Source organism: Jaculus jaculus, chromosome 10 (genome assembly GCF_020740685.1).
Source record: "Jaculus jaculus isolate mJacJac1 chromosome 10, mJacJac1.mat.Y.cur, whole genome shotgun sequence".
NCBI lineage: Eukaryota > Metazoa > Chordata > Mammalia > Rodentia > Dipodidae > Jaculus > Jaculus jaculus.
This window is the reverse complement of record NC_059111.1, coordinates 89,414,416-89,434,866: the sequence shown is the minus strand read 5'-3', so window position 1 is coordinate 89,434,866 and position 20,451 is coordinate 89,414,416. Positions and strand designations below refer to the sequence as shown.

Genomic DNA, 20,451 nt, shown 5'->3' with positions numbered 1-20,451 from the left:
GAACCAGACCCAGGAGGGTCCACAAATGAATAAGCCACAAATATTCACAAATGAATAAGCATATGGATGCCTGCATGGCATCTGCTTGAGTGAGAACAAGACGGCATCAGTGAGACTCTGGGGCTATAGGCACAGGAAGGGACAGCGGGGAGGGCAGGCTTAGAAAGCTGAGGCTCTGGGCTGGAGAGATGGCTTAGCGGTTAAGCGCTTGCCTGTGAAGCCTAAGGACCCCGGTTCGAGGCTCGGTTCCCCAGGTCCCACGTTAGCCAGATGCACAAGGGGGTGCACGCGTCTGGAGTTCGTTTGCAGAGGCTGGAGGCCCTGGCGCGCCCATTCTCTCTCTCTCCCTCTATCTGCCTTTCTCTCTGTGTCTGTCGCTCTCAAATAAATAAATAAAATATGAACAAAAAAAAATATTTAGAAAAGAAAGCTGAGGCTCTAACCCAGGGCTTCATGGTTAGGAAAACACTCTACCGATTGAGCTACACCCCAAGCCAGCCCTGATTGTGTGTGTGTGTGTGATGTGTGTGCACGTATGTGTATGCTTGTGTGCATAGGCGCAAATATGTGCGTGCCTGGGTACGTGTGGAGGCCAGAGGTTGGTGTCTGGTGCCTCCTTCAATCACTCTTCAACTTATTTATTTTTTTTTAATTTATTTATTTGAGAGCAACAGACACAGAGAGAAAGAGGCAGAGAGAGAGAGAAAGAATGGGCGCTCCAGGGCTTCCAGCCACTGCAAACGAACTCCAGACGCGTGCGCCCCCTTGTGCATCTGGCTAACGTGGGACCTGGGGAACCGAGCCTCGAACCGGGGTCCTTAGGCTTCACAGGCAAGCGCTTAACCGCTAAGCCATCTCTCCAGCCCAACTTAGTTATTGAGACAGGTTCTCTTGCTCAATCCAGAGCTAAATGATTCTGCTAGAATGAACTACCCATCTTGCCTCAGGGAGCCCCCATCTCTGCGGCTTTTATGCTGGGATCCCAGGCATCTACTGCCATGCTTAGCATTTACAGGGGTCCTTAGGGTCCAAACCCAGCTTCTTATGCCTGCATGACAAGTGTTTTATCAACTGAGTCATCTCCCCAGCAAAATTGCATTTGTATTTGAGGATTAGCCTCAAGCTCACTAAGATCTACCTACCTTTGCCTCCTGAGTGCTGGGACTAAAGGCGTGAGCTGGGCTGGAGAGATGTCTTAACACTTAAGGCATTTGCTTGCAAAGTCAAAGGACCCAGGTTCAATTCTCCAGGACCCGCGAAGCTGGATGCACAAGGTGGCGCATGTGTCTGGAGTTTGTTTGCAGTGGCTGGAGGCCCTGGCATGTCATTCTCTCTCTCCTCTCTCTCCCTTCCTCTCTCTTACAAAAATAAATAAGTAAATAAATGAGCCGGGCATCGTGGCATGCACCTTTAATCCCAGCACTTGGGAGGCAGAGGTAGGAGGATTGTCATGAGTTCAAGGCCACCCTGAGTCTACAGAGTAAATTCCAGGTCAGCCTGAGCTACAGCAAGACCCTACTTCAAAAAAAACAATAAATAAATAAATAATGAAATTTAAAAAGAAGCATGAGCCACCACACATGGCTCCCTTGATTATATTTTTATTAAATTTATATTTATTTATTTGAAAGAGAATAACAGAAAGAGAGAGTATGGGCATGCCAGGGCCTCTGGCCACTGCAAATGAACTTCAGATGCATGAACCACTTTGTGCAACTGGTTTTACATAGGTACTGGGGAATTGAACCTGGGTCACCAGGCTATGTAAGCAAGCGCCTTTAATTGCTGAACCATCCCTCCAGCCCTGGAAATGCATTTTTATTGAGGGTAGAAAGAAACCAACAAAACACCAGGCATATTTTCAGCTCACATGTCTCCTATGACCCAATCCAGCCAAAATTTGCCCCTCAGGCTAACTGAGCAAACCCCTCAGGCTAACAGATGTTGGGCAATGATGTTCTTTCTCTTGGCATTACACAGGATGTGAGCCACAGGAAAACAGTCTTCTAACCTTTATTTGCATACTTCGTGGTCCAAACTTTACTTCAACTTGTGGCTTTTCTATGTTTCCAAAGTAGAGCTTGTATTTCTTCCATGACCCCCCCTAAACACAGGTAACCTGTCCATCTATCTTGCTCTCTCTGATAAAATCAGCATTGTGTACAGTGCCTGGAACCAAACAAGGTCTTTATAAATACTTACTGGATAATGTGGTGGCATTTTCTGAGCAAATATAATTATCTAGATATCTATATAATAGTGAATATTTGCTCTGAAACATGCACAGAGGTTTGGAGGGATGGCTTAGAGGTTAAAGCGTTTGCCTGCAAAGCCAAAGGACCCACGTTCGATTCCTCAGGGCCCACGTCAGCCAGATGCACAATGTAGCTCCAGATGTAGCGCGTGCATCTGGAGTTTGTTTGCAGTGGCTGAAGGCCTTGACGTGCCCATTCTCTCTCTCTCCTCTCTCCCAAATAAATACAATAAATTTAAAAAAATATATAGAAACACCCAAAGATACAGTTTCTCCTGGTTTGCTTTGATTAGGTCATGGAATGGTCAAATCACTCAGAACTTCCAGTGATGGGGAGATGCCATCTTCCTTACCAGAAGCATGCCTTCACTAGCAACCCTTGTCTGTCTGCTCCTTCCTGGCTGTTACACTGACAGGTGAGGTAATGAAAACTCCCTTCCCTTCCTTCCTTCCTTCTGTCCTTCTTTCCTTTCTTTCTTTCTTTGAGGTAGGATTTCACTCTAGCCCAGGCTGACCTGGAATTCACTATGTAGTCTCAGGGTAGCCTGGAACTCACAATGATCCTCCTACCTCTGCCTCCCAAGTGCTGGAATTAAAGGCATGTGCCACCACGACCACTTTTTTAAAAGCATTCCATTTCTTTTTTGTTTGTTTTGTTTTTCGAGGTAGGGTCTCTCTCTAGCCCAGGCTGACCTGGAATTCACTATGTAGTCTCAGGGTGGCCTCGAACTGATGGTGATCCTCCTACCTCTGCCTCCCGAGTGCTGGGATTAAAGGCAGGGCTGGAGAGATGACGCAGCAGTTAAGGTGCTTGCCTGCAAAGGACCCAGGTTCGATTCCCCAGTACCCACATAAAGGTAGACACACAAGGTGGTGCATACATATGGAACCTGTTTGCAGTGGCTAGAGGCAAAGCCAAAAGACCCAGGTTCAAATCCCCAGTACCCACATAAAGCCAGATGGCATATGCATCTGGAGTCTGTTTTCAGTGACTAGAAGCCCTGGTGTGCCAATTCTCTCTATATATCTGCCTCTCTCTTGCAAATAAATAAGTTTAAAAAAAAGAAAGAAAGCCAGGCGTGGTGGCACACGCCTTTAATCCCAGACCTAAACCAAAGTACAGTCTCCATTTCTCATTACCTCATTGGAAAAGGAAGCTAGATTTCCACTCTCCTTCCCAAAGCCTTTTTCTCTGCATTGCTTTTTTTTTTTTTTTTTTTTTTGTTTTTTGGCTTGGTTCGGCTGCTTTGGATTTCAACTGGTTGGGCAGTCATTTTTGTCCCACTTATTTTTTTCTGAGAAGGGTGCTCTTGAATTGGCAGCCAGTCCTTCCCCAGCACCCAGAACCTCCCCATAGCACAACCTAAAACAACGAGGGACTGGCTTGGAGATTTATTGGTGGAAATATCACAGGAGCATCTTGGTGTAAACGCCATCTTAGCTGGCCCATGGCCGTGTGGGCAGCCTAGGACGCAGCAGCGGTACAGGAGGTGTGTTGTAGCAAGCCCACGGAAGCCAGGGCAGACCCCCAGTTTTGTCTAGGTGTCAGGGTCCCAAAAGGTTCTCTCCGAGGGAGCTGGCTACAGGAGCCTGCAGGAAGTTCTCGTTAGGGTCTTGTTCCCAGAGGCTGTGGCTCAAGGTAGCTCTCATGGGTGCATTCAGATTGATCGGAGATGCCACTGGCTTGGGTGTCTGACTGTTGGACTTGTTTATTTTAATGTTGGTGCATCTGTGGGAACCGGGGGAAAATCAGGATCATTGAAAGCAACAGAAGAAAAAGAACACAGCATTAATATCTACTTTGAAAACCATTTTCTGGGGCTGGAGGGATGACTTAGTGGTTAAGTGCTTGCCTGTGAAGCCTAAGGACCCTGGTTCGAGGCTCACTTCCCCAGGACACACGCGTCTGGAGTTCGTTTACAGTGGCTGGAGTCCCTGGCGTGCACATTCCCTCTCTGTCTCTCTCTCTCTCTCTCTTTCTCTCTCTGCCTCTTTATCCCTCTGTCTGTCGGTCTCAAATAAATAAATAAAAATAAAAATAAAAAAATTTCTGGGCTGGAGAGATGGTTTCACGGTTAAAGCGCTTGCCTGAGAAGCCTAAGGACCCAGGTTCAAGTCCCCAGCACCCATGTAAGGCAGATGCACAATGTAGTGCATGTGTCTGGAGTTTAGTTGCAGTGCATTCTCTCTCTCTCTAAAAAGTAAATTAAAAAAATAAAAACATTTTTGGAGCTGAAGAGGTGGTTTAGTGGTTAAGGCGCTTGCTGCAAAGCCTAAGTACTCAAGTTCGAATCTCCATATACAGTGCTGCAAACACTGCAATGTTGCACATGCACACAAGGGGGCGCATGCGTCTGGAGTTCGTTTGCAGCAGCCAAAGGCTCTAGCTGCCCATGCTCTCATTCTCTTTCTCAAATAAAATGAAACATTGTCTAAGGGGCTGAGGAGATGGCTCAGTGGATTAAATGCTTGCTATGAGGATCTATGTTCACATCTCCAGCACCCAAGTAAATGTTGGGTACACGCGATGGTCCAAGCCTAGCCCTCAGAAGGCAGAGACAAGGAATTTCCAGGGCAAGTTGGCTAGCTAGACTAAGTGAAGCAGTTCAAGTGGAAGGCCCTGTCTCAATAGGTAAGGTGGAAAGCAATTAAGAAAGACACTTGGCATCAACCTCTGGTCTACACACACACACACACACACACACACACACACACACACACAGCATTTTCTATGTAGGTGTGGTGGTACATGCCTGTAACCCCAGTGCTAAGGAGGTAGCGGCAGGAGGATCAGAAGTTCAAGGTCATCCTCAGCAACATAGGAAGTTGGAGGCCAATCTGGGCCACAGGAGACCTGTCTGAAAGAGGGAGGGAGAGGAGACAAAAGACAAGGACACTTTGACAGGAAGCTAGGCTGAAGGTGTTGAGATGTGACGAGTTCAGAGGCTTGATAATCTTCAGGCACTGAGCAATTGAACTTCAGAACTGAAGCTGTTTTGCAGGCAAGGGACCAGAGGACCTTTTATTTTCTAAGAGGGAGTGGTGTGCGATAAAAACTGTCCTCAGAAATAGCTTTTCTTAGCCAGGCGTGGTGGCGCATGCCTTTAATCCCCGCACACTCGGGAGGCAGAGGTAGGAAGATCACTGTGAGTTCAAGGCCACCCTGAGACTACAGAGTGAATTCCAGGTCAGCCTGGGCTAGAGTGAGACCCTACCTCAAAAAACCAAAAGAATAAGAGGAAAACTTCTCCCGGGGATGGGGGGGAGTCATAAAGTGAAGCAAAAATATATTTGTGGTTCAAGAAAAGTTTTATCAGGGTCCAGGTTGACCTGGAACTGACTCTGTAGCCCCAAGCTGGCCTTGAACTCCTACCTCAGTATCCTTAGTGCTGAGACTAAGGCATATGCCACCACACTAGACTGGTTTTTAATTATTTTTAATATTTATTTTTATTTACTTTTTTGAGAGAGGGAGAGAGAGAGAATGGGCACACCAGAGCTTCCAGCCACTGCAAATGAACTCCAGATGCATGTACCACTTTGTGTTGTGCGTCTGGCTTATGTGGGTCCTGGGGAACGGAACCAAGGTCCTGTGGTTTCACAGGCAAGCACCTTAACTGCTAAGCTATCTCTCCAGTCCTAAAATTATTTTTTATTTGAGGGTGGGGGGATAAGAATGGGCATACTATGCCCTCCAGCCACTGCAAAGGCAGATGCATGTGCCACCATGTGCATCTGGCTTTATGTGGGTACTAGGGAATTGAACCTGGGTCCTTAGGCTTTGCAGGCAAGTGCCTTAACCACTGAGCAATCCCTCCAGCCCAAAATAAATATCTTCACTTTATTTGTGAGAAAAAGAGGCCCATAAGAGAATGGGCACATCAGGGCCTTCAGGTGCTGCAAATGAACTCCTGATGCCTATGCCGCCTTGTGCATCTGGCTTACATGTGTCTTGGGGAATCAAACCTAGGTACCTTGGTGGTTTTAAAGTTGTTTTTTTAATAGTTTTCTTAAAGCCAGGCGAGGTGGAGCACGTCTTTAATCCCAGCACTTGATAGATAGGAGGATCGCCATGAGTTCGAAGCCACCCTGAGACTACATAGTGAATTCCAAGTCAGCCCAAGCTAGAGTGAGACCCTGCCTCAAAAAACAACAAAAAAAAATAGTTTTTATATATTTACACACGTGTGCATGTGCACCAGGGTTTTTGCCACCACAAAAAAACCTTTATCTGTGTCTCTTCTCTTCCTCTCTCTCTGCTTGTGTGTGTGTGTGTGTGTCTGTGTGTGTGTGTGTGTGTATGTGTGTGTATCGTCACTTGAAAGGATTTCTGGTCAATCTGGAATAGGATGAGACCCTGCCTCAAAAACAAACAAACTGCTTTATGTGGGTGGCTGGGGAATTGTACCTGAACTAGCAGGCTTTCCAAGTAAGCACTTTTGTTTGCTGAGCTGTCTCCCCAGTCCCATATTTGTGTTTTGAATAGCATAAAACTTGTATGGCTCAGCATATTGGTTACATCTTCTTGCTTTGGGCTTCTATGACTTGTTACAGAAAGGTCAAATATAATTAGAAAATACATTAAACTTTGGAACTAGGAGGAGTCTCACCTCTGGATTACTGTCCATTTTACATTTTAAAATTGGGTCTTACCCAAGTGACCCTTGTGAGCTGTGATTGGAGATAGATCAAGAGCTAACCCACCTTGGAATTAATTTTCCATATATATATATATATATATATATATATATATATTTATTTATTTATTATTATTATTTTATTATTTATAAATATTTATATATATTTATATTTCCATATATATATATACATATATTTGTTTGTTTGTTTCAAGGTAGGGTCTCACTGTAGCCCAGGCTGACCTGAAATTCACTATGTAGCCTTTAGTCCCAGCTCTCGGGAGGCAGAGGTAGGAGGATCGCCACGAGTTTGAGGCCACCCAGAGACTACATAGTGAATTCCAGGTCAGCCTGAGCTGGAGTGAGATCCTGCCTCAAAAACGAACTAACAAAACAAGAAGGACATGGAGGTAGCTTGGTGGAGGGTGTTCAGTGCCTATGATCCCGTGCTGGGGCAAGGGACACGGGAGCTGATAAGAAAGGACCCACCTGTCTGCTGTGAGCTGAGGCCTTCTTGAGAATTCCAGAAGACCGCTGCTCTTCTGCTCCGCTGCCAGCAGCCTTAGGGTTTCGCTGGACTGGGAAGATGGCGGGAAGCTGTTTTCAGGCTGTGGGGTGGAGAAACACAAGTCAGAGGGCCCGGCTGCTCACTCAGCCTCTGTGGCCTCCTTGGCAGGATTTGAAGGACTCTATGGGATTGCACCTGAGTTTCACAAACAAGCCTTGGGGACCCGCGTTAGCACCTACAACACCCAACTTCATGAGAGCAGGAAAGTACTTAGGTTCTGACACCCAAGGGCTTGGGCAATTGCATCTATCCATCTTTCCTTCCTATCCTATGGTCAGCAGGTTCTGAAAAACCTTCTCAGCGTCCTAAATCACCCCCAAGGGAGCCAGCAGGGTGTTATGCTGGCGCATGCCCAGAGCCCCAGCATTTGGGAGGCTGAAGCAAGGTAGTGGCAAGTTTGAGAACAGCTCCATAGTGAATTCCTGTCCAGCCTGGGTTACACAGAGAGGCCCTGTCTCAAAACAACAATATTTTTTTTTAAAAAAGCCTAAGGACCCAGGTTCGATTCCCCAATACCCGTGTAAAGCCAGATGCACAAGGTAGCACATGCATCTGGGGTTCTTTTGCAGTCGCTAGAGGCCCTGGTGTACCCATTCTCCCCTTCTCTCTCAAATAAATAAGTTAACTAACTAATAAATAATAACCTTAATAGCTCAGTGGTGGAGATCTCGCCTGGCATGCATGATGACTGAGATGGAGGATCTTAAGTTGGAGGCCAGGCTATTCTACATAACAAGTATAAAGCTACCTATCTAGCAAACCTGGACCTTATAACAAGGTCCTATCATAAAATAAATTAAATTAATAAAAATAAATAAATAAATAATAAAAATAAAATAAAAGAGAGGACTGGAGAAATGGCTTACTGGTTAAGGTTTTTGCCCACAAAGCCTAATGACCGGGGTTCAGTTCCCCAGAACGCATGTAAAACCAGATGTACAAAGTGGTTCATGTGTCTGCAGTTTGCAGCAGCTGGATGCCCACCATGCCCTTTATCTGTGTCTCTTCTCTTTCTCTCTCTCTGCTTGTGTGTGTGTGTGTGTGTGTGTGTGTGTGTGTGTGTGTGTATGTGTGTGTGTGTGTCTGTGTGTCTCTGTGTGTGTATCATCACTTGAAAGGATTTCTGGTCAATCTGGAATAGGATGAGACCCTGCCTCAAAAACAAACAAACAAACAAGCAAGAAATTCAGGTACAGTGACACATAGCTTTAATTCCAGCACTCTGGAGGCTGAGGTAGGAGGATTTCATGTGTCGAAGGACAGCCTATGATAGAGTGAATTCCAGATCAGTCTAGGCTAAAGTGAAACAAAGCAAGTAAAAAGGCAATGGTACTGGGAAAACTGGATATGTATATGTAGAAGGATGAAAATCGATCCTTATCTCTCTTCATGCAAAAGAACCAAGTCCAAACAGATCAAAGACTTTAACATCAGACCTGAAACTCTGAAACCATGAGATGAAAAAGTAGGGGAGGGCTGGAGGGATGGCTTAGTGGTTAAGGTGTTTGCCTGCAAAGCCAAAGGACCCAAGTTCAATTCCCCAAGACCCAAGTTAGCCAGATGCACAAGGGAGCACACACATCTGGAGTTCATTTGCAGTGGCTAGATGCCCTGGCATGCCCGTTCCCTTTCTCTGCCTCTCCAAAAAATATATTTTTTGAAAAGTAGGGGTTCTGGAGAGATGGCTTAGTGGTTAAGCGCTTGCCTGTGAGGCCTAAGGACCCCTGTTCGAGGCTCAATTCCCCAGGACCCATGTTAGCCAGATGCACAAGGGGGCGCATGCATCTGGAGTTCGTTTGCAGTGGCTGAAGACCCTGGCGTGCCCATTCTCTCTCTTTCTCTCTGCCTCTCTTTCTCTCTCTCTGTCTGTCACTCTCAAATAAATAAATAAAAATAAACAAAAATTTTTAAAAAGCAGGGCAAACACTTTGACATATTGGCATAGGCAATGACTTTCTGAATATAACCCCATTTGCTCAGGAAGTAAAACCACTAATCAACCATTGGGACCTCATGAAATTAAAAAGCTTTTGTGGGCTGGAGCAATGGCTTAGCAGTGAAGGTACTTGCCTGCAAAACCAATGAACCCAGGTTCGATTCCCCAGGACCCATGTACGCCAGATGTACAAGGTGTTGCATGCATCTGGAGTTCTTTTGTGGTAGCTCATAGCCCTGGTATGACCATTCTCTCTCACTCTCTCTCTTTTCCTCTTTCACTCCCTCTCTTAAATAAATAAAAATAATAAATGCATAAAAAAGTTTTGTACAGCAAAGGACACTATAAACAGAGCAAAGAGGCAGCCTACAGAATGGGAGAAAATCTTTGCCAGCTATACATCTGACAAAGGATTAACATCTAGGATACACAAAGAATTCAAAAAACTTAATAATAGGGCTAGAGAGATGGCTTAGTGGTTAAGGCACTTGCCTGCAAAGCCAAAGGACCCAGATTTGATTTCCCCATACCTATGTAAAGCCAGAATCACAAGGTGATGCATGCATTTGGAGTTCATTTGCAGTGTGTGCTCATTCTCTCTCTTTCTCTTTCTCTCTCCCTCTTTCTCAGTCTCTCTCTCAAATAAATAAATTTAAAAATCGAGCTATAGGGTTGGAGAGATGGCTTAGCGGTTAAGTGCTTGCCTGTGAAGCCTGAGGACCCTGGTTCAAGGCTCGATTCCCAAGGACCCTCGTTAGCCAGATGCACAAGGGGGTGCACGCATCTGGAGTTAGGTTGCAGTGGCTGGAGGCCCTGGCGTGCCCATTCTCTCTCTCTATCTATCTATCTATCTATCTATCTCTCTTTCTCTATCTGCCTCTCTCTCTCTGTCACTCTCAGATAAATAAATAAAAATGAACAAAAATATTTTTTAAAAATCGAGCTATAGAACTGAATAGAAAGTCTTCAAAATAAGAAATACAGATGGCCTATGTCCTATAAGCATCTAAAAACATAAAAACATGTTATACATCCTTGCCATCGGGGCAATGCAAATTAAAACTAATTTGACATTCCAGCTCACATTTTTCAGAACGTCTATCATCAAGAAAACAAATGAAGCTGGGCGTGGTGGCGCACGCCTTTAATCCCAGCACTCGGGAGGCAGAGGTAGGAGGATTGCCATGAGTTCAAGGCCGCCCTGAGATGACAGAGTTAATTCCAGGTCAGCCTGGACCAGAGTGAGACCCTACCTCGAAAACCCCCCCCAAAAAAAAAAAAAAAAAAGAAAGAAAGAAAGAAAGAAAACAAATGAGGGCTGGACAGATGGCTTTACAGTTAAGGCTCTTGCCTGCAAAACCTAAGGACTCATGTTTGAATCTCCAGGTCCCACATAAGTCAGTGCAATGACACACATGCTCCCAAGGGGACGCACACATCTGGATTCTGACTGGAGAGGGTGGAGGCCCTGGCATGCGAATTCTCTCTCTCACTAAAAAAAAAAAAAAAGAAAAAAAAAAAAGGCCAGGCTGTTGGGCTTGCCTGAAAAAATGAAAGAAGGAAGGAAGGCAGAAAGCACGAGAAAAAAGGAAACAAATGACAATAAATGCCGGTGAGAGCCTGGCGTGGTGGCGCACGCCTTTAATCCAGCACTTGGGGAGGCAGAGGTAGGTGCATTGCTGTGAGTTCAAGGCCACCCTGAGACTCCATAGTGAATTCCAGGTCAGCCTGAGCTAGAGAGAGACCCTACCTTGAAAAACAAAACAAACAAAAAAAATGCTGGTGAGGATGTGGGCAAAGGGTTACCCTTTTACATTGTTGATGGGACTATAAACTGGTCCAGCCATTGTGGAAATTGGTGTGGAGGTTCCTGAGACAGCTAAAAATAGACTTACCATATGACCCAGCTATAACACTAGAGGAATGTATCCTAAGGACTCTCCTCACTGCCTTAGAGATACCTGCACAACCATGTTTTATTGTTGTTCTATTCACAATAGCTGGGAAATGGAACCAGCCTAGATGGCCCTCAACTGATGAGTGGATAATGAAGATGTGGTACATTTACACAATGGAGTTCTATTCAGAAAAATGAAATTTGCAAGGACATGGACGGATCTGGAAAGGATTATACTATGTGAGGCCCACAAAGCCAAATAGTGCATGTTCTGTCTCGTATGTGTAGCATAGCTGTATGTGAATTGGAATAGAAGTCAGTAGTGGAGACAAGAAAGCTAGAAAGGGCTATAGGAAGGAAGGAAAGGGGAAGTCTTCAGGGGATGGTATAGTATACGTGTAAGTAAAAGAACAGATTATTGGGGGTGAAATGGCCTAAGTGGGGTCAGGGGAAAGGGTTGAGTAAAGGAAGGTTGTTAATCAAAATTTAAGATGTTATGAATAAGCCGTATGGAAACCTGCTTCTTTGGACAATGGTGCACCCAAAGCTATAGATTGTTACCAGAAAAATTTCAGTGTCAGCCTTGGGATACCTTCCAAAGAGTTGTTGGCCCAGGAGGTCCCTGATGCCCCCAAAACATTACAAGCCATTGCCAAGGCTCCTGGTTGCCCACCAGAACTTGACCTTACGCATGCATGGGCTGCAGGTCATTGAGACTCAAGCTGGAGCTGAGCTGGAAGCCTTGTCCCCATTGGCTAGCTATCAGAAAGCTGAAAAGAGTTATTCTGCATGCAGCCGTTTGGGAGAGAGAGGTCATCAACAGTACTAAGCAGCAGTGGGCCCTGTAAGCCTTAAGATTGACCAAAAGTGCCAACTGGTTCAATAGTGGCATGTCTATTATGGGAGAAACCAATCGCTCTCGACTTGGACTGGAGGCCTGCTCCCTAGCCTCGAGGGAATGCATGCCTGGTACTGAAAACCTAGTCACAAGCCTGTGGCTGGGGAGGTCATGAACCCTAGGGGAGTAACGCCTGCTGTTGTCTGGCTACATACACATATTATGCCCACCAAACTGCCCTGTAAGCACTTTTAAAAAATGTTTATATCCATATATTAATGCTATTCTCATTTTTGGTTAGAGAAGCTTCTCTTTTCAGATGGCGGTGACCACTGGGGTGACTCAAAAGTCACTATTGTGCTGAGAAGTGACAGAGGAGTGTTCAGCACTGAGACATTTCTTGTACCCTCCAAGGCTCAGGGTTCATTGAGGAAGAGGTGGTGGAAAGAATGTAAGAGCCAAGCTAAGCGTGGTGGCACATGCCTTTAATCCCAGCACTCAGGAGATTGAGGTAGGAGGATTGCTGTGAGTTCAAGGCCAGCCTGAGACTGCATAGTCAGCCTGGGCTAGAGTGAGACCCTAGCTCAAAATAAATAAATAGAGAGAGAGAGAGAGAGAGAGAGAGAGAAAGAGAAAGGAAGGAAGGAAGAAAGGGGACTGGAGAGATAGCTTAGTGGTTAAGGCACTTGCTTGCAAAGCCTAAGGACCCAGATTCTATTCCCTAGTGCTCATGTGAGCCAGATGCACAAGGTGGCGCATGCATTTGAAGTTCATTTTTACAATTTATTTGTAAGGAAAGATAGGCAAAAAGAGAGGCAATGGGTTTGCCAGAGCCTCTTGCCTCACTGCAAGTGAACATGTACCATTTTGTATAACTGGCTTTATGTGGGTACTGGGGAATTGAACCCAGGCAGTCAAGCTTTGTAAGCAAAAACCTTTAACTGCAGAGCCATCTCTCCAGTCCCACAATTTTAAAAAAAAATTATTTATTTGAGAGACAGACAGACAGACAGAGAGAAAGAGGCAATCAGAGAGAGCAAGTATGGACACGTCAGGGCCTCCTGCCACTGCAGACTCCAGACACATGTGCCACTTTGTGCATCTGGCTTTATGTGGGTACTGGGGAATCAAACCCAGGCCATCAGGCTTTGCAAGCAAGCACTTTTAACTGCTGAACCATTTCTCCAGCTCCAGTCACAAGGTTTTGACTTTTTTAAAATATTTTATTTTTATGACAGATAATGAGGGAAAGAGAGAGAGAGAGAGAGAAAATATGAATGAGTGTGTCAGGGCTTCCAGCCACTGCAAATGAACTCCAGACATGTGTGACCCCTTGTGTATCTGGCTGATGTGGGTCCTGGGGAGTTGAACCTGGGTCCTTTGGCTTTGCAGGCAAATGCCTTAACCACTAAACCATCCCTACAGCCCACAAGGTTTTTTTTTTTTTTCTCAATTTTTATTAACATTTTCCATGATTATAAAAAATATCCCATGGTAATACCCTCCCTCCCCCCCACTTTCCCCTTCGAAACTCCATTCTCCATCATATCCCCTCCCCATCTCAATCAGTCTCTCTTTTATTTTGATGTCATGATCTTTTTCTCCTCTTATGATGGTCTTGTGTAGTTAGTGTCAGGCACTGTGAGGTCATGGATATCCAGGCCACTTTATGTCTGGAGGGAGCATGTTGTATTTTATTTATTTTATTTATTTGAGAGTGACAGAGAGAGAAAGAGGGGGAGAGAGAAAGAGAGAGAATGGGCGCGCCAGCACCTCCAGCCACTGCAAATGAACTCCAGACGCGTGCACCCCTTGTGCATCTGGCTAATGAGGGTCCTGGGGAATCGAACCTTGAACCAGAGACCTCAGACTTCACAAGCAAGTGCTTAACCACTAAGCCATCTCTCCAGCCCAAGGTTTTTTTTTTTTAATTCAAGGTTGATTGTATGCACAGATAGGGGCCTGCATATGTGAAAGACCAACTATATATTTACATATGTATATGTTATATATGTGGGTGACTATGTGCTTAGCCACACACATCTATGTTTATTTTCCACAGACCTTGGAGGGAGTCCCCCTTACTGTTGCTTCAGTGGAGGAGCTGGGTATCTTGGGAACCAGGCAGTGAGTGAACTGGATCCTTGGGTCCTTGGTGGTGATGGATAGACCTTTCTGCAGAATGTTCACCAAGCGGATCCAGAACTGAAACACAGCCTGCGGATGTTGGTCGTGGAGCCTCAGGTAGTAGATCTTTTCAGTGACTGTCCTAACCCGTAGGATGCGTTGGGACCGGTCACAGATTTGTAGCTCCACATACTTCAGGGGGAGAATCCTGGGCAGAATTGGGAAATTTCCACATTGGTGCCTCCCATTGCTTCTTGGAGGATGCCAATGGGAGAATGCTCGTGTTTGCAGGACTTTTATTAGTAATTGAATAGTCTGTTTAAGCTGGACATGGTGGTGCACACCTATTGTTCCAGCATTTAGGAGGTACAGACAGGAGAATCAGGGGTTCAAGCCTGCCTGGACAACATGAGAGGCTCTTTCAAAAATAAATAATCATCTGCCCATATCAATAACATCCATTGCTGTTGGTGTGTATTATTTCATTTAATTCTCACAACAGCCCTTTGATGAAGATAAATATAATTAGGGCCAGGCATGGTGGTGCATGCCTTTAATCCCAGCACTTGGGAGGCAGAGGTAGGACGATTGCCGTGAGTTCAAGGCCACCCTGAGACAACATAGTGAATTCCAGGTCAGCCTGAGGTAGAGTGAGACTCTGCCTCGAAAAACCAAAAAAAAAAAGTGGGGGGGATACACTTTTTCATACTTTATTTATTTATTTGAGAGAGAGAGAGGCAGAGAGAAAATGGGTACACCAGGGCCTCTAGCCACTGCAAACAAACTCCTTGTGCATCTGGCTTACATGGGTACTGGGGAATCAAACCTGGGTCCTTAGGCTTTGCAGGTAAATGCCTTAGCCGCTAAGCTATCTCTCTAGCCCAACTCTTTATAGATTTTTACAACAGGATTAGGTTGTATTATCTTATTAAGTGGGAATAGAAGGGAAGGCTTCCTGACTCCACTTCTGGGCTTCTTCTTACATCTTTGATTCCTTGTGTTGACAGACTGAGAAGGACGGACAACTCCTATATATACAGTATTATTTTTTTATTCTCAATAGTTCATAGTCCCACTTGAGTTTAGTATCTCCATGTTTTCTTTGGAAATCTTCTACATCTATACTGACAAAACAAAAGTAAACAAGAGCCAGGCATGGTGGTGCAGCCTTTAATCCCAGCACTCGGAAGGCAGAGGTAGGAAGATTGCTGTGAGTTTGAGGCCAGCCTGGGGACTAGAGAGTAAGTGCCATGTTATCCTGGGCTAAAGTGAGACCCTATCTCACACACACCCCAAAACAGGAAACAAAGGACACTAGGATCCAGGCATGGTAGCTCATGCCTACACAGGATATGTCCATCCCTTAGGAAGCTAAAGTAGGGGCTGGCTGTGAGTTTGATTCCAGCCTGGACTACAGAGTGAGCTCCAGGGCAACCGGAGCTAGAGTGAGACCCTGCCAAAGAAAGAGAGAGAGAGAGAGAGAGAGAGAGTGGGGAGGGAGGGAGAGGGAGAGAGGGGAAGAAGGGAAGAAGGAGGGAGGAAGGGAAGGAAGGAAGGAAGGAAGGAAGGAAGGAAGGAAGGAAGGAAGGAAGGAAGGAAGGAAGGAAGGAAGGAAAAAAGAAAGGAAGAAAGGGAGGAAAGGAGGGAGAAAGGAGAAAGAAAGAAAAAAAGAAAGACCGAAAGGGAAAGAAGGAAGGAAGGAAGGAAAGGGAGGAGGGAGGAAGGGAAAGAAGGAAGGAAGAAAGAAAGGGAGGAAAGAAGGAAGGAAGGGAAAGAAAGAAGGAAAGGAAGGAAGGGACAGAGGGAAGAAGGAAGGAAGGAAGGAGGAAAATAAAGACTAAGAAGCTAAGATCCTCAAATGATGAGGCACGAGATAGGAACTGTACTCCATCTCTAGTAGGAAGCACAATGCTTTCTACGTATAGATCGAAAACAAATCATTGTTAAGTGCATGAATGAACTCTCCACAGCTTATGGACTAAAGAAGTGCCCTTGCTTCTGATCTCAAGGCCAGGTACCCAGCATGCATGTATCGGTCCAACACCCCACACCTCCGGCCCTTCCCTCCAGCTTTCACCTGCTGAGGGTGATGATGGGCGCAACACTAGATGTGGTCCAGTTGGAAAACTGATCCTGAGGCCAGGTGACATTGGCCATCAGGAGGACGTTGGGGAGTGGCAAGGAAGGCACTGAAGATGTTACCCCGAGGATTATGGTGGCAGATCCTTCGCAGTTATTCATCCGGTTCCCTTGCTTAGTGACCTGGAAACCAGCAGGAACATGGGTCAGATAGGAGCAGAGAACAAGGGGTGGAGGATCAAAATGCCGGCAGCGGTACGTTAGCGTGGTGAAGACCATGCAGAAGGGCTGGAGAGATGGCTCAGCAGTTAAGGTGCTTGCTGGTAAAGCTTAATGACCTGAGTTCAGTTCCTCAGTTCCCACATAAAGCCAAATGCACAAAGTGGCGCAGGTGTCAGGGGTTCATTTGTGGTGGCTAGAGGCCCTGGTGTGCCCATTGTCTCTTTCTCTTCCCACCTCCCCCCCCTCAGGGCATAGTGGTATACAGCTTTAATCCCAGCACTCTAAAGGCTCAAGTAAGAGACTACATAGTGAATTTCAGGTCAGCATGGGCTGGAGCAAAAACCTACCTCAAAAAAAAAAAAAAAAGTGTTCCAAGAAAATGAATTTTTATTTATATATATATATATTATTTTTGTTTTTCGAGGTAGGGTCTCACTCTAGCCCAGGCTAACCTGGAATTCACTATGTAGTCTCAGGCTGGCCTCAAATTCATGGCGAGCCTCCTACCTCTGCCTCCCAAGTGCTGGGATTAAAGGTGGGTGCAACCATGCCTGGCTATTTTTATTTATTTAGGTATTTATTTATTAGAGACAGAGAGAGGGGGAGAGAGAGAGAGAGAATGGACATGCTATGGCCTCTAGCCACTGCAAACAAAGTCCAGATGCATGTTCCACCATATGCATCTGGCTTATGTGGGGCCTGGAGAATTGAACCTGGGTCCTTAGGCCTTTCAGGCAAGCACCTTAACCACTAAGCCATCTCTCCAAAGAAAATGAATTTTTATTTTGGGAAGAAAAATGAAATATCTTGGACCCATGGCATGGAATAGAATTTGTAGCTCCCGAGCTGGGGAGATTGCTTAGTGGTTAAAGTGCTTGCCTGCAAAGCCAAAGGACCCAGATTCAATTCCCACATAAACCAGATATACAAGAGGGCGCCTGCATCTGGAGTTTGTTTGCAGTGGCTAGAAGCCCTGGAGGCCCCATTCTCTCTCTGTTTCTCTCTCAAATAAATAAATAAAAAGAATTTAAAAACATTTGTAGCTCCCACAAAACACAAAACTGCACATGATGGAGTGAGTGGTCAGTAAGTGTTGGAGGCTGGTCCTTCCCTGAGGTGGCAGTGGTGAGACAAGCGAGAGAAGAAGCAAAGAAACTAACCCAACTCCAAACAAACATCGGCCTCTGGGCTGGAGAGATGGCTCAGCAGCGAAGGCACTTGTCTGCTAAGCCTAAGGACCTGAGTTTGATTCCCCAGTACCCAAGTAAAGCCAGATGCACAAAGTGGTGCATGCATCTGGAGTTCATTGGCAGCGGCTGGAAGCCCTGGTACATCCACTGTCTCTGTCTGTCTCTCTTCTCTCTATCATTCTCTGCTTGCATATAAATAAATAGTTAAGTTTTCAGATAGCAGTGACCACTGGGATGACCCAAAGGCACCATAGTGCTGAGAAGAAGTGATGGAGGAGTGTTCTGCACTGAAACATCCAAAGCTCAGGGTCCATTGTGGAAGAGGTGGCGGAAAGAATGTAAGAGCCAAAGGAAGGGTAGGACTCCTTACAACGTGCTCCTCCAGACACAAAATGGCCTGGATATCCATGGCCTCAGAGTGCCTGACACTACCTACACAAGACCATCATAATAGGAGGAAAAGATGATGACATCAAAATTAAAAGGGAGACTGATTGAAACGGGGAGGGGGTATGATGGAGAATGGAGTTTCACAGGGGAAAGTGGGGGGAGGGAGGGCATAACCATAGGGTTTTTTTTTTTTTTTTTTTTTTTTTTGGTTTTTCGAGGTAGGGTCTCACTCTGGCTCAGGTTGACCTGGAATTCACTGTGTAGTCTCAGGGCGGCCTTGAACTCTCGGCGATCCTCCTACCTCTGCCTCCCAAGTGCTGGGATTAAAGGAGTGATCATAGAGTATTTTTTACAATCATGGAAGTTGTTAATAAAAATTTGAAAGAAAAAAAATGCCAAGCTGGGCGTGGTAGTGCATGCCTTTAATCCCAGCACTCAGAAGGCAGAAATAGGAGGATTGCTTTGAGTTCGAGGCCACCCTAAGACTACATAGTTAATTCTAGGTCAGCCTGGACCAGAGTGAGACCCTACCTCAAAAAAACAAAACAACAACAACAAAAAAAGCCAAAAAGGGGGCTGGAGAAATGGCTCAGTGGTTAAGGTACTTGCCTGTAAAACCCAACAATCTGAGTTCAATTCCCCAGGACCCACATAAAGCCAGGTGCACAAAGTGGCACATGCATCTGGAGTTTCTTTGCAGTGTGGCTAGAGGCCCTGGAATGCCCATACTCACTCATTCTCTCTCTCCTTGCAAATAAATAAAAATATTTTTTAATGCCAAAAAAAAAAAAAAAGCCAGGCCTGGTGGTACGTGCCTTTAATCCCAGCACTCGGGAGGCAGAGATAGAAGGATTGCCGCAAGTTCGAGGTCACCCTGAGACTACATAGTGAATTTCACGTCACCCTGGACTAGACTGAGACCCTATCTTGAACCACTCCCCAAAAGTTACATATATATATTTATATTTTTTTTTTATTTATTTATTTATTTATTTATTTATTTATTTATTTATTTATTTATTTATTTATATTTATATATTGACCTCTGGGCTCGGTCTGCCTCTTCCTGGCACATTCTGAGTTCCCTGCTTCTTGGTTCGCTTCCTCTCCATTCAAAGAATAAACAGCTGAAATACTAGACCAGACAGAACACCAAAAGAGGACAAGTCTGCTGCCAAGATCTCATGCCCACAGAGAAATGCCTGGAAACTGGATAGCAAGTCGGATTCCACGTTACTGCTGCTTCTCCCCTATGTTAGGAATGAGTTCACTGTAGGCTCACCAGCTCATCTACCAAGTCCCTATCCACCTGGGGCAGCAAAGAGACACGGAGCATCAAGACCCTAGCACGCAGCCCTCCCAAACTAAGGACCCACAGTAGGCGTAGCTCATCGCTCTGTGAGCACCTCTAATTTAAGGGCCGGGCCCACCTAGGAAGGTTGTCCCCTCTCCTACAAGGAACTCAACACTTGAGCGCTTCCCCACTTCTCAGAACCTCTGTGCATCCCATCCTCCCTGCCACATCCTCCTGTTCTTCCGCGTACCAAAATCTCTATACCCCCAGAGAACGGCTAAGACTCTGCCATCTGGGAAGCCTTCACCTGCTACAATCCAGAGACGATACCCTGGGTGTCCCCAACACCTGATGTCTTGGGGCAGAAAGGCGCTAAACCGAACTCCTTGGTATCCACTCCTTCAACTCTCTACCTGATACTGCCTGATACTCTTTGCATCCCCTGCCTTGTCCACAGAACGTATCTCCTGTGTGCTCACTGGCTAGCTAACTGTACTACACTGCAAAGGAGTCTTAGAAAACAAGGTCAGGCGTATTCAAACAAGCAGTCCCCGCTCCAGCGGCCCCACACTTCCCTAGGCCGGGCCACCTGTGCTGTCTTCCAGGGTGGTCGCCGCAGGGGGGAGGTACAGCCCAGAGACGATGCCAATGGCCCAGCCTGGTAAGTGAACCCTGATTTGCCTTGGAAGGTCTGGATCTAGCCTTAAAGCTCCCTCACACTGTAGGCACAAGGAGGGGGAAGTGGACTTGGGACCCAGACCCTCTGATTACTCCAGCTCTTTCTCATGCTAGGGCTGTCAAAGTCCATAGGATCTTCTGACCCTGCCACCGGAGTAGGGAGGCAGGACTCAGCTGGCCCGAGATACCTGGATGAAGGTGCTTTCAAACACCACCGAGTCAGAGAACAGGTTGAACTCTGGAGAATGAATCAGTTGACAAAGAAGGCCATCTTCTACCCCAAGTTCCACTCCAGGGCCTGTTTCCCTGATGGCTGGAGGGAGGCCCCGAATTTTACTCAT

The 20,451-nt window shown here is 45.9% G+C and overlaps 1 protein-coding gene across 1 annotated transcript; it reads right to left on the bottom strand.

Annotated features, from left to right (window-relative positions):
- Positions 1 to 3,799: 3,799 nt before the first annotated feature.
- On the bottom strand, positions 3,800 to 20,451 carry Fam71f2 (family with sequence similarity 71 member F2). The gene is made up of 5 exons (XM_045161100.1): positions 20,299 to 20,451; positions 16,335 to 16,519; positions 14,216 to 14,465; positions 7,381 to 7,499; positions 3,800 to 3,983 (listed from the first exon to the last, which is right to left on the bottom strand). The coding sequence occupies exons 1-5, from the start codon at positions 20,449 to 20,451 to the stop codon at positions 3,800 to 3,802; spliced, it is 891 nt and encodes a 296-aa protein (XP_045017035.1).